Source organism: Betta splendens, chromosome 16 (genome assembly GCF_900634795.4).
Source record: "Betta splendens chromosome 16, fBetSpl5.4, whole genome shotgun sequence".
NCBI lineage: Eukaryota > Metazoa > Chordata > Actinopteri > Anabantiformes > Osphronemidae > Betta > Betta splendens.
Genome location: NC_040896.2, coordinates 15,267,426 through 15,281,869, shown reverse-complemented (window position 1 = coordinate 15,281,869; position 14,444 = coordinate 15,267,426). Strand labels below are relative to the sequence as shown.

At 42.9% G+C, this 14,444-nt stretch overlaps 1 protein-coding gene and 1 long non-coding RNA gene across 7 annotated transcripts in view; both read right to left on the bottom strand.

Moving 5' to 3' along the window:
* Positions 1-5,010: 5,010 nt before the first annotated feature.
* Positions 5,011-10,517, bottom strand: spaca6 (sperm acrosome associated 6). The gene is made up of 10 exons (XM_029129894.3): positions 10,249-10,517; positions 10,025-10,111; positions 9,761-9,832; positions 9,497-9,520; positions 9,317-9,394; positions 8,771-8,874; positions 7,702-7,858; positions 6,652-6,835; positions 6,421-6,513; positions 5,011-5,173 (listed from the first exon to the last, which is right to left on the bottom strand). Exons 1-9 carry the CDS (start codon positions 10,460-10,462, stop codon positions 6,432-6,434), a joined length of 1,002 nt encoding a protein of 333 aa, XP_028985727.1. The 5' UTR covers positions 10,463-10,517; the 3' UTR covers positions 5,011-5,173; positions 6,421-6,431.
* Positions 10,518-11,755: 1,238 nt separating this feature from the next.
* LOC114843400 (uncharacterized) overlaps positions 11,756-14,444 on the bottom strand; it is a 24,190-nt gene continuing 21,501 nt past the window's right edge. For 4 of the 6 annotated variants that reach the window (XR_008692937.1, XR_008692939.1, XR_003783577.3 and 1 more), the window contains 4 exons: positions 14,370-14,409; positions 14,168-14,248; positions 13,010-13,102; positions 11,756-12,399 (listed from right to left, as the gene is read on the bottom strand). This is a non-coding gene — a long non-coding RNA (uncharacterized LOC114843400). Of the gene's footprint in view, positions 12,400-13,009; positions 13,103-14,167; positions 14,410-14,444 lie in introns of all 6 variants that reach the window. The other 2 variants (XR_003783579.3, XR_008692938.1) reach the window with 2 other exon arrangements.

The following is a 14,444-nucleotide window of genomic DNA, read 5'->3' as shown; positions in this document are numbered from 1 at the left end:
ATGAGAATATTCTTTTACGTTTCATGCAGGGTGTTTCTTTTATAACGTTGGTTATATGAGCTGGGTGGGACGCAGGTTTTTAAGCGAAGCGATCTTTGTTTGACATAAAGATTTTTTTATAACCTTCAGGGTGGAGGCCTTGCAGTATATGTGACAAGGGAATGGCCTAATGGTGATGCTGCGATGTAGATGTTGATAAATGAGCTTAACAGTACGTTCAGCATCACTGAGAATCTGTAAGAGTCATTCCTGCGGCTCCTACGGCCACTGTTATCTTTACTTGTTTTAATATACGTCACACAAGCCTAAAAAGTTGAATTCTTGAGTCGCATCTAATGATGAAATGACTGGGGCGCGTGGTAAACACCTTCACGACCAAAACTCAGACACCGTCTGGCTGAGTATCTAACAGAGAGTGCGTGAGTCAAGATGCTTGGCTGAGAGCTCGACTCTAGTTTGGCAGATAAGAAAACGTTCTCACATGAGTAAAAGTGTCTGGATTTCCTCAAGAGCTGTCGCAACGTTAGTAATTAAAGTTCACAATGATAAGTGGTGTTTGGGTTTCTGAAAAACAGCCCACAATCTCTGCCCCTCCAACGAGAACCAAGAGTCTTTAGGAAAAAGTCACTTTTATGAGTCAGGAAAGTAGAGAAAGGGGGAAAAGATTTGGGGTGACGAAAGGAGCGTCACTTCCCCTTGGTCTGTTTTCAATTAGATAGTCTTCCCACACCCTGTCTGGTCCTTCCTCTCTGACATCAGGAAGCACTTTCCGCTGGCACACACGCTGGGGCTCACGTTTGATCTCCTGCGAACTGGAAGCTCAACCACGCACCCCAGAGTCTTGTGCCACCTACAGAACCAGACTCTCTTCGCTCGCTCTCATTCAGTGTGAGCAGCTCATTTCCCGGGTATGAATGAGTACTTTGGAGCAGAAGCTCCCCAAGAGACTGGGGAAACCACAAATGATGGTCATGGTTACGATTTCTCCGCTCGCGACGGCTGTAGTGACGTTGGAGCAATACATATGTGGCCATGTGCGAACACGCCATATGGTCATAGATGAGGAGAAATCTGTTCTACACAAGTTATTGTAATAATTTAGAATGTATAATTACAAATAATTATATGTTTTAGCTCCACATAACTAAACAAAATGTGTTTCATTGTTTCTTTTTCTTAGGTGGTTCTGGTTTTTATAACTTATCCTTTATTTTCCAATGTAGATTTATAGCCCACATTTTATTATTTTCTTTCATACTGAAACAATCACTGCAAAACGAGATAGAAATGAGAATGAATTAATAGTTGAGGAAAAACTGAGAATTAGGTTCGAGCATTTGTTGTTTTTGGCACACAGCAGCTGTACAAATGAAGCGGTGGGTGTTTCCCTCAGTCTGTACAGGCTGCTTTCATCTGATGATCTCAGCAGTAGTGTTCACACTCATACTGGCGCAACTGCCATCATTTACAGGAACTTGCGCAAAAAGACATAGTTCGAAGCTACATACCAGCGGCCACCGATATGAGTCCCACAAAACCCAGCACAGAGCAGTCGGGGCCACAGGTTTCTGTCTCCGAGCTAGTACTGACAGCGCCACAGATACTGTGTCAGCCAAAGTGACAGAATGGGGCAATTACCTCATTATCAAATCAGATAATCTCTGCATGAGATACAACATGTGATAAAAAAGAGTCTTAACCAAAGGTCATCTTAGAAAAGGGATATTTAAGTGTAATTACCAAGCCAATAAAGCTCATGCTTTGGGTGTACAGCGTTACACCTGTGAGTGGCGGTGTCAATCAGGACAAAGTTACACGTTAACCTGAGCAAGTACAACTCACATCCACACCTAATTCTGAAAGAAAAGAAAGATTTATGGCTGTGTCAGTGGAGAGATCTGCTGAAAGCCCTTTTTTTGACACAGAACCTTAATGATGCATTAGGCGTTACAGACACTCCCCTCGTTTGCTTGTTACCTAGTGAGATATAACGAGTGGGTTGGGGTCTAAATGGGAGCATTTTTACAGTATGTTAGAAGTCTGTCTGTAGGATGTCTGGCCACCGTGCCTCACTGGTTGCCTTGTCAACTTCTCAAACTAGTGGAAAAAACACAGGCAATCTGCCCATAACATGACAGGCTGACTGCTGAGTCATGTCTGACTATATTTGGATACTTCACGTGGGCTTTAAAAAGCCTTGGATGCCAGCCTCTCCTCGCATTGTGTTTGCTCCACTGAGGAGGTCTGATCATTATGAAGAAGAAGGATTAAATATGCTACAATATAAATGTTCAATAAGTATGCTCACGCGAGGCATTGATTCCAGTATCAACCTTCACTGTAGTCAAGTTGTCTGACAGGTGTGGTGTTTGCATTACAACTGTTCCTCTTTTTAGACCAGACGATCTACATTAAAGAAAGAAAATGCAGCAGCTATATTAAATAGCTTTAAAGTCACATTTTCCAAAATGTTAAAACACAAGTTTGACACAGATTTTCACTTTTGACTCTAGTTCTGAATAGTTTAGTTAAGCACATCTTTCATCACTTATCTGGATTCTGAAGAAGCTAGCAATTCAGGTGGCTTCTTCAGAAGGTGGCTTCCATAAACTGAAGAAGTAAAGCTTATACGACTCAACCTTCAGACATGATTGTGAAGTAGTACCAGCATAAAGACGTTTGTATTGTAGAGGCTGATGACAGGCATTCTTTAACCTTGTGTCATAAAAAAAACTTATGACACATAAAACCTTATTGTCTTGGCATTTGAATTATTCTTACAGTAGGTTATGTAATGTTTATCATTTCTCTACAGGTTCCTTCAGTCAACTTCACCTACAGTAGATGACAGAATCTCCACCGACGTACTTTGCAAGATTTTTATAGATTTTTATATATTTATTTCATATTCATTTGATTACTTGCGGGTGAATATTTGCCAGTTGAATTAACAACTGGATGCTGTAAATACATTTTAAAAAATTATAATTGGCCTATTTTCTTCATTTTCATCCAGTTTAGGTAAATCATTGGGCTTTACTATATTTAGCTTAGGGTTGAAATTTGTTGGCTGTAAATTTTAAAGGTTATTACCCCATTAAATGGCTGTTAAAAGTTGTTTGCCTTGATAAAGAGACTACACCTACAGCACCAGCAGAGCAGAAAGTGCACACTGTGGTAAAGAGTGTAGGACTGAAACATGCAACCTCTAGTGGTCACAGCCGTCACTCAGGGACTCTGTCAATCACCACCTTTGCCTTTATGGAGCACTAAATGGTCAGTGGCCCAATAGATCACTGCTACTGTACCTGTTGGCAGTGTATCTAAAACTCTCCATCAGCAGGAGCAAAGACCATGTTCCTCCATTGGACTATGGGATGGATGTTTGAGGTAACAGGGAACTTGAATAAGCTCATTGTTGTCTAAGTTCAGTGTAGTTACCTTGGTAAGATGCTATTTTATCCTAATGCTAAATGTCCTCCTAGACCTGACTGAGTATTAGTTGTACATTTATATATTTAACAGGAATTCAACCCGTCCAGGTGAGTAATACTTAATGCAGGCAGAGATTAGGCTAAGTATTACTTTGATCTGGTGAGTAAGATTTTAGCTTAAGTACAATTAAACAGGGAGGAGCTCATTAGCTTGCAACATTTACAGTTCAAAGATTCGAGGAAATGTGGGAAGTGAGACAGAAGAAGGTGATGACAACGGCGTGAGGATTCACTAATAGCCGTGGCTTTAGGCAGTTTGGTTCCTTGAGACCACACTCTGGTTCTCCATCCTGGTTTCAGTCATGTCTTTTAATAAACTTTAGGAGTATTAACAAAATGAGCCCGAAGCTAGCTTTCATACAACTAGTACTATGTGCTAGAGCACTAATGTTACTCCTAGGCCTTATGTGCTTATATTTTAGCTCCTTGCACCCTGCTTTGCCCTTCACCTTAGTTAGCCATAGGTTCATAGGTTCATCTAATGGTGGAATCGATCATGTTCAATGGGTCTAACCCCTCATAAAGAAACTGGCTGGACCCAGTAGGCACATGAATGTATTAGCAGTATTATATGACTGCATTTTCCCCGTATTGATAAAATGCAATATATCAAGATCCAGTGATGGACTCAGATTTTGGAGAACTGAGCTGATGAATAGTTGAACTATGAGACTCAGAAACTTACGAGACAGCTTAAAGTTTAGTTGAGTAATAATTCACGTAGGTTTCATGCTGATTATGATGATTAATATCTGGCTTCAGTAAGTAGTTCATGTAAAATGAAACTGGGAGGGAACCAACCCCAGCTTTATCCAAGTGAACTAGACATAGATCAGTAAAATGGGGGGTGTGAATGGTAAAAGTAAGTCGGACACCATCAGTTAAATTGTATCATCCTACAACCTACTTCTAGTAGTTATGATTTCATTTATATTGTAATGTATTGTAACAGTTTAAGTGTCAAATAATTATTTGATTTTACTGTATGAACGTGTGTCAAATCATGATCACTATGGATACAGTAGATACCGAGTGTTAGGATTTGAATCCCAGTTGGGGCAAAAGCAGCTTCTGAGAAGAACAGCTGGTGCATGTGTTTATTTCAGAGTTCTGAGAACTGTGCATTAGAAGCATTGGATGGTACGAGGCTGTTCTGAGCTCTGTTTGTGATGTTATGCTTTGTTTTGACATTGTTTTTCTGTGATATTGAATTTTTAGGCTCGTTTGTCACTTATGTGGAATTTGGGGCGTAACCAATGTTTGATCTTTTAAAATAGTCGTGGCACAACATGCCGACGGTTTCTTTAATCTCCCTGGTGGTGGCCTTACTTCACTAATGCTATTCATTTCTTCAGGACTTCACAGTGCAGTGAATGTATTTGAAAGACTGGGAAGTTATATAACAGGTAACCAGGACTGTTTTTACTGAATTTACCATAACAAAGTACCATAACAAGATTGTGGCATCAAAACACGCACACATTGTGAACACATGTTTTGGGAAACTGACCTTAAGTTTTAAATTTATAAAAGCACATTTATTGACGAACAACACTCTTAGTGGCAGATTGTCCTTCGTTATGGTGGCAGCCTAATTCAGTGAAGACTTAGTATATGAAGAAATTCCAGATCTCTGCTGAAGGTTGAGGAATCAGTTGCAAGAGAAAGATGAAGAAGGGCTGGAAATGACAAAAACAAGGCACTAGTTAAAATACAGTAGGAACTAGAAATGAGAGCATCAGCAGGAGGTTACAACCACTGAAAACAATGTAATGTGCAATTGATTGAACTTAACTGTATATGAACCAAGCTTCATATACAGTATACGTTTTGAATTCATTAGTTAAAAGTAAAGAAGTGATTTTGTCTTGCTCTACATGCTGGTGATAGGAGCTGTGTGACATGGAACTATACATGTGATTGTATGCGTTGTGACAGATATCATGGTTCCCGTCATGAAGCAGCCAGACGTTTAATATGCAGTTATTAAAAGGAGAACCATTTGGGTTGATATAAATGGCTTTCTGCCATTTTTCAGCATGGAGAGGTGTTTTCATTCAGTGACCAATGGGCTAAGCTGTTCTGTAATGACTTCCTCTATGACCGGCCTCCACAGAAGGCCCTGAGGCAGATCATTCATGTGGCATCAGGGCTTTCCTCTAACAAAATTGAACAGTGCAACTATAGTTCAGAGTCAGTTTTGCAACTGAACTTCCCTATCCTCATAAAGTTCAGCAGTTTCTGGGGATGCTGTGGTTCGTTTTGGCAACCAAACATTCTCTGGACCACACTTCTGCTGTGACACAGCATGAACGTAAGCGCTCGTAAGTTCAGGGGGCAGTCAAGCTCCATATGTTTATGACCTGTTCCTGCTTTTCATTACATCTCTACCTATTTCCGCTGGAGGCTTGACATTTAAAAACCATCTGCCCTACACAATTTGCGCCCGTTTTTAAATTCATGCGTTGACACCAGTAGTGGAGGAAGTAACGGCCTCCACAGCCCTTCTCCCAGTGATGGCTTCAATTCACTCATGACCTCTACAGTATGAGCAGCGTAAGTAATGGAAGGAAAATGAAAAGTATCTATTTTATTAAAAATAAATCTGAATGGTGTTTTAAAAAGATCCAAACTCGGTGGATTTCCATACTATGTTATCTAAAGTTTACTGTTTTATGTCAGTTTTAACTGGCTGAATGAAAGCTGATTTTATCTAGTGCATGGTTTTTTTACATTTTGTAAGCCCAACACCTATAGCTAGAATGTTATCGTGAAGTAAAAGCTGCAGTGGTTCCACCCAGTGGTAAGGGCCACACTGCTAAAGTGGGTGCATCCTGCCCTCCAGTGGTGAAAGAAGTCACACACAGGCTTGTGCGTGAGCTGTGATCTAACTGCTGATAAAATGCATTTAAGGGGCTACATGTACCTTTAGAACTGTCAGGATGCCAAACCCTCATCTCCATGTGCTTGTTCTTCACAATCACTCTCTCGCTCCGGCACTGTTAAAAAATAGAGAGTCCTGAAATAGCCAAAGAAAAAGTGCCCAATTAATATTATGTTATGGCCGGAGGCATCATCCAGTCACAGGAAACGGGTGCGTTTATACGTTTCTTCGCTGTTTATGTCTCATATCGTGCCAATAATAGCTTTGTTTTACCCCAGGGAGAGAAACAGCAGCAGCAGCACAGCAGTTAAACAGGCGGCGAGAAGCAGCGGGGACGGGAGGAGGGGAGGCTGAGGAGGAGGACCACCAGGCGCAGGGAGCAGCCGCCCTCCTGGGAGCAGAGACAGGTCGAATGTCTCCTGCAGCTCCGTGTGGCCTGCCACAACCTGGGGGGTCACTGCGAGAGGAAGAGCACAGAGGAGCAGGAGCACAGGGCCGAATGTGAGCGCACATAAGCAGGGAACAATGAAGGAAGTGTGCAAAAGAAAAGCAATATAAAACATTAATAATAAAAAATATGATGAGGGTAAAAAACACAAATGTGCCTCCTTAATGCAGCACATCATTTGGCTCAAACCTCTGCAGAAAAACCATCTGCTTGTACATATTTATGCACAAATGCAAAGTTTGTGTGTGTGAAGCGTTTGAGTGAAGCGACACCACTCAGTTGCTCAGTCTGGTGAAGTTTTCATAACTATTAGTGACCTGTAAGTTTTCAGAACAAACTGTTATTGGGGTTAGATAACACATTGTTAATGCAGATGAAGACAAGGATAAAAACAGAAGTGGGTAGGAGGAAAAATATATACAGCACAGCACTGGACTAATATAATGATGAATTGTTTTTATTATAGCTGTTTAAATTAACATATTGTTTTATTGCTTGTTTGCATTTCATGATATGGACATTAGCTTAGACACACAAGTCTTGTGCAAATAAAGAGACAAATAAACTATAAAGAATAATTAATCAAAAGTGATTAAACTAAGACGCATCAGGGTCATTTTCATCCTTCATTCCATTTTTATCTGCAATGCCAGGAAACGTTACACGCGTGGGATCATTAAAATCAAATGTTAATTTGATTTTGCACAGTTCTTGTGTATGTATTGAGATGTGCGGAATCAGATACTAGATGCATCTGGTATCACTTGGAATCTGTCAGTATTTGTTCTGGCTGTCCTGATACGGATGTCTCCCCATTAATCAGCAGAAATCACAGATTCCACTTCATTCTCCTCTGACGCGGCGTATCTCGTTACCTGCGAGGTAATAGTAGAGTCTCACAATGGAGCGCTGGCCTGAGAAGATCTCACACTGGTAGGTGCCCTGATTCTGTAGCCTGGTTGAAGGGATGGAGTAGAGCCTGTCCACCCCCACAGTCACTTCTTTAAACTGATCCACCTGCTGGGTCTTAACCTGAAGGAAGAAACGGACTAATAAACCCACCTTTTGTATTGTAGAGGTACAGTGTGTGGTGTCAGAGGAACAGTCTGACATTTTGTGCATGTACCACTATTATTATTATGCCTTGTTGCTTTGCTGAGAGTAAAGTCTGGACACGGGAGGAACGGCTGAGCCATGTGTTCATAGCCGTGAAGCAGCTCACCAATTAACACGTTATGGTGCAAGTTGCTCACTAAGCGCTGACTGTGGTACTTTATGATGAGTGGATGTGAGGTCAGTGTCGGTTTATTGTCTGCTTAGCAACAGAATGTATGGAGCACTTATATTTGCTTTATAATGATTGTGGGGAGAAGATGAAACCGCGGAGGTATTCATTTGTGCCTGTGGATCTTGGGCGTGTTTTATCTCCCTCGCTGTATCTTCCCACACTTATCATGGACCGATGATCGCCTTGTTGTGTAGTTACCAATCTTTTCAACCAACGTGTGATTTGTGTGCCGCCTGTTTGTCACCTGTTCTTTTCTCTCGTCTCTACGCAAGGCCGCCCACCCTGAGCCTGAGTCTGTGACTGAGGTTTAATAAGCTAAGAATAAAAAAAATACTATGAACAGCAGCAATGATGATGATAACAGTAATGATAACCGAGCATAAGGTGAAAATGCAGCATGTAGACAAGTATGACTGGACACAGAGAGACGGGTGGGCCCGGCCGGCTGCAGGGCGACCCCAGCCCCAGAGCCAGCGGGTCGCAGAGATGACCGAACCCAGCCCTCAGGGGTGGGAGACCCAAAGGACCCCCACCCAGTGGGGACAAAGCAGAGCCCACGGCTGTGTTTATGCTGAACCAACCACCTTTATAGAGAAAAGAACTAGTTCCATTTCCAACTGTCAAGATGTGAGCGGCTCGCTTTATGTGGAGCCTACCTTCTCTGCAAACCTCCAGATCACCTCCAGGTCACGCGGCAGCTGAAACGGCACCTGGCACCACATTCGGCTGCTGCTGTACTGCGTGACGTTCATTTCCGTGACTGAAACAAACAGAGATCAGGTTCGCAGGGGGCAGCTCCTGCGGTATGAGCCCTTCTTAATGATAATACTCTGAGGACTGGAGTAAAAGTGATGATGTGCTGAACAGTGGCTGCGCTGTGCAGGGTTGATGCGACTACTGCTGTGTGTGGGAGTCAACTGTCACCTTGCATAAAGAAGCCAAGGACTTAAACAGTACCTTGGGGGCTGTGATATAATGTGTGGAAATAAAACCTTCCCTCTGTCTGTTCTCAAATCCAGACTTCTCGCTAAGAGCATTTCAAGGATTAAGAGAGGAGCATTTCAAGGATGGAGATGCTTGTGATGTTGAAAATGTTGTTACGTAAGAATGTGTCAAGTCTGGATTAGTGCAGCATTTTTCCTATTCCGAAATTTGTGATGTAACAGTTTCAGTAATCTAGCGTATTTGACCTTTTGACTCACCTGGACAATCCAGGGGGAACTCACAGGAGTCAAACTGGCAGGTGATGCAGTTGTACACTGCACCTTCACTCTGGACACCTGACGAGGGCACGAAACACATAGTGAACAAAGAAAAGCCCGGTTTCTGGTATGAGACATGATGAAATCAAAGAGGCAAACATAAATAAATAAGGCACTGACCACATGGAGGGACACATCCAGAAACTGTGAAAAGAAGCAGAGAAACTTCACTTACAGTGCACCGTCGTTTTTCACTTTGATTACACTCGATTTAAAGCCAGAAGGAGGAGTGTGCTGCTTTTATTCTCCACAATATCTGAAAGGCTCTAATAATGTAAGTCGCTTATTACAGGGCGAGTACAGATATCAGAAGGAGCAGTAATGACCTACCAGGCCTCACCACAGATAAAAAGATGAAGGAAGAAGGAGGAGACCATGTCTCACCTCTAGGCAGTTTGGAGGCAGCTGCGATGAAATTGTCTGCCGCCGTCTGCAGCCGTTCCTCGTACACCGAGTCTGATGGATGGAAAGCAGGAGGAGGAATAAGACAGAGATATTGGGCTCGCCACATCCTTGTGAATTGTGCGCTTTAGGGCGTCATTTTGAAAACTCCCATTTCGAGCTCGCCTCTTTTTTTATGACCTTACTTAACAATTCGGATGCTCTAAAGACTCATTCACGCGTCCGTCACAGCGGGCGTTTAGTTACCGTTATTCAGCTGATTGCTGAATTCTTCAACCACGGACAAGATCTCTGCATCCAGAATCTCCTTTAGCTGTTGATCATAACCTTTACCTGCAGGGACACACGTCACAGCAGCATGAACCAACGTTGCTGCATCCACCTGCACGCTCAAAACTCATTCACACCTGATCGTTTCCTAATTTAGAGCCACTCGTTTCACATTCACGCAAAAAAGACAATTTCCACACCCACTCTCCCAGCTTCAATTACGCTCTGGTTGTTGTTGAATATACGGTCCAGCATCTGGAAGCAGGCGTCGACGTTCCTGACGTTGTATTCAGTCAAAATGTGACCCCAGCACAGACGAAGGCTCTCCTCCACATCAACAAAGCACTGATAGCAGCCCAGCGAGGCGCTGAACAGCAAGCCAGCGCACAGCAGCCACAAAGCACGCCGGCACATTTTGCCAGCAACAAGCACAACAGCCGCTTGACTTCATTGTTTTTATTCAAATCTGAATCTCATGGCGATGGCAAATGTGGTAATTCCGAGGATTTATGTTTGAAAATTAACACACTGAATATAAATATTTCGTAAGCGTGCCATTAAAAATAGCATTTTGGCACTGCCCTGCTGTTTTCTCATCATGCCGGGGTTTAAGAGGGGAGCATCACAGACTCCCCTCTTCCACTTCCCTCCGTTCCATTGTCTCTAGTCCCCATTTCCTGCTGCCTCAATGCACCAGTTTTACTGCAGAGCAGAAAAATGGAGCGAGCCAATGAGGGAGGGGGCAGCAGTGGGGGAGAGGGGCACATGAGGAGAGAGTTAAATGCTTATGTACATGGAGTGATGAAGTGGGGAGTGTGTCTGCAAGAAAACCCAGGAGAAATACACCAACACACAAAAAAAAAGTGAGCCAGAGGATGGTGAGACGGAGACCGAAAACCAATGGAAAACAGGGGAACAATAGGGACACCAGAATCAATAGGATAGTGAGCTGTGAGGCTGAAGAGGCGCACAGTCTCGCTGGTGGAGTTTACAATTTTTTGAAAAGTGGTGTTTGAGGGATGTTAGAGGAAAAGCAAGAGGGGGCACGAGAGGACAGAAAGTCACAGACAAAGGCTGGGAGAGAGGAAGAGAGCGAGCGAGCGAGAGAGAGAGAGAGAGAGAGAGAGAGAGAGAGAGAGAGAGAGCGGGACTACAAATCAAGTCAGCTGCCTCATCACATCCTGTATCCCCCACTCGTCTCCCATCCCTCTCATCCCCACCCTCTCCCCCTCCTCCCTGGTCCCTCACTCGTGGTGCATCTCCATGACAACCAGACAGGGTGCCTAATACATGAACTTAATATATTTCCAGTGGCAGGGTGAGCTGGGTACTAATGCATTCATCTGTCTCCGCACAGACAAGCCAATCAATATTAGGCAAGCGTCTGCTCCGGCGCTGCCAAAGTCAGACGGTCCGACACGGAAAATCCCAAACATGTACGCTGGGTGTGTGCTGGCGTGAGTGAGCGTGTTTCATTGTGTCTTCTTGTGTTCAGCATGTGTGCAGCAACAAGGGCACTTTCATTTCACGCATTTTCGATTCAAAGCCGTTGTAGGAAAAGGACGTTTTTTATTTATAAGGGGATGAATAAAAATAATTCAAGACCTGATGTGAGAGGAAATCTGTCTGCCTAAATTTAACACCTGTGGAGTTATTGGAGTTATTTCAGACAAACAAATTTTCAAATAAAACACTGATTACAAAAGCCTGATTGTCATATTTTTATTCAGGTAGGAGGAAAAACTGAACCGGCGTTTATTAAATAGCATGCACATTATGCATCAATTCTGGAAGGTGGTGAATAAGACGGGGTCACAACCCATGGCTGTCTTCCTGTTTGCCCCTATTCAGGGCTTCACCACAAAGCCAGCCAATAGGGTTCAGCCCCCTGAGAGGTGCTCTGCTGCAACAGGAGAAGTCGTCTTCTTTCTGAGTCACGGCAGGTAAACACTGAAAGTGTGAGGGGACACACGGCTGGACGTGAAGAATATAAAAATACATCATTGTTCAGTCATACAGTCAAACAGTGGCTTGAACGAAACATCCAAACATATGTCACATAAAGATATTTTACAAAATGCTCCTGTTGAAACTGAATGCAGCCCTGTTCCCGAGGACCTCACCTGTGACCTGCTTTGACCTCACAGGTTAAGGGTCTCAGGGACAGAGGGGCATACTGTGAAAGGAAAACACACAGGGAGGAATTGAATATACAGCGGACTAAGGCGCAGACCCCCACACGTAGACAAAAAATGTTTTAAAGGAAAGATCCGCAGAGACGCTGCACCCAGACAAAGACATGACCTCATCTGACATTTGGATTCTGCGGCACCGGCCGGTCTCCTGGTTCGCTGCAGATCAGAAGCACAAACGATCGTCTCAATTAAAAGCTGATCAGAGCACAATCGCCACATATTTGTCCACATTTCAGCTGCACTAATCTTTTGTTTCGCAGAGCAGCAGAGCAACATATTTCACAGCGGGCTCAAATTATCTCATAATAACCAGTTCAGTCAAACAATTATTTTAAAGTGTTGTTAAATGTCACGGGCATTTTGATTATGATTTATTGAACTGCCGCTGACAAATTACAATTTCTAATAGGCTTTCTGAGCTCTGTGGACTAGAAGGGCCCTAAAAAGCTGCCTCTTTGTCATCGTTATGTAATGACCATGTATAGTAGAATCATAACCTACATTCTGAAAAGAAAATATCATAATACTCAGCAGTCGCATGTAGAATATGTAAAACATTAAACAGACCAATCTTTACTTAAAACATATTTTTTACGGTTTAGTTTCCCACATCTGGATTATTTATGAACCATTTTAATCCTCTTTATATACTGAAAACATTCAGTTACTTAGCTATCACAGAAGTCACAATATTTAATACTCATTTATTTCTATATTCTTATCAGTTCAATGTTGGAACGAAGGCGCCGTCTGAGCTCTGACTTACCAGGTAAAACTAAACGAGTCTCCGATGGTTACGAGGAGGAAGACAAAGACGGAGTCGAGCCGTACTGGGAGAACATTAGACACGTCGCTCCACCTATAAATGGAATAAAACAATGACACGTTAGAGTAAATCAAACTGTAGCAATATCGGTGTGAAACTTGATGTATAATGTGAAGACAGAATAGAGTTGCGTCGGATTATTAGAAGCTGACGCCACCCACTGGCAGACAGACAGCATGACACGCACTAACGAGGGACACCTTCATAATATCCATATGTTGTAGACAAGCGGAATTAGCACATACTATGACTCATCAGTCAGCGGAGCAAGATTATCACGTATAAAACACCTGAAGTGCGAGTGTGAAGGAAGGTGCAATGTGTCTGCGGCAAATAAGGAACCAGATCGAACTGCACTAACGCACAGGATGTCTGACATGCAGGTTGACTTCATGCTACAGGCCAAGAGGTTGGAATACAGGGATGTGATGTTAGGACTAAGAGAATGCCCCATGTGGCAGACATAGAGGCTGGAGCAGACCCCGGGGAGCAGCGGACGTTTGCCATAACTTACTGTGCGGGAAATTAATTCATCTGCAGCAGACTTGTTTTTTCCCCCTGTTTCAATCAGTATGAATTAATGATAGTAAATCACATAAGCGCAACATAAATGGCCGTTTCTGCGCCACTCTTCGTAATCACAGCTGGCGCAGATGTGCATTGTTCAACATCGCAATTCCTTGACAGCTGCAAATGTGACTAATTATCATGCTGATGTAAAAGAAGGCAATTATAACGAGAGAAATTGAATTAAAAGACTCACAAATAAGGTGTTGAAGCATAACAAGTATAATAAGGCGCAAATGAAACGCAGACATGACCTGTCGACAACGTGCAGTCTAGACACTAATTGAAAGGATTTTCAGTGTTTGCAAACACAGGCGTGATTTCACAGTTAAATTGCAAATACATAAAGACAAGCGTCTGAGCAAACAGCAAAACATGGCTTCATTTATTACTGCTGAGGTGAAACATGGAAAGAATTAGTGATGAAAAGTTTCACAAAAAAATGAGAGTCTTCTGCATAAAAACAGACAATTTTCAATCCAAGCCATTAAAATGATCTGGTGAATGAAAATGAAGAAAGCAAATATTCACCTTACTGTGAGCCTCTTCTTTCTTTCCTCTCCCAGACAGAATCAGTGCGCTTCCTCTCACCCCCTCTATCTATCTCCTGGTCTATACGGGGGCCAGACAAGACAGCCCAGCGGCAGGTAGGTTACAGACAATAGTATTGATTCCATTATTCTGCTCTGTACCTGCCTGTGTGACTAACGCCAGCGTCTGTACAGTTCCTCACCTTTTGTCTCTGCAGGGCTGCCATCACAAACGCACGAGAGCTGCAAAGCACAGAGAAAGGAAGGAGAGAGAGAAA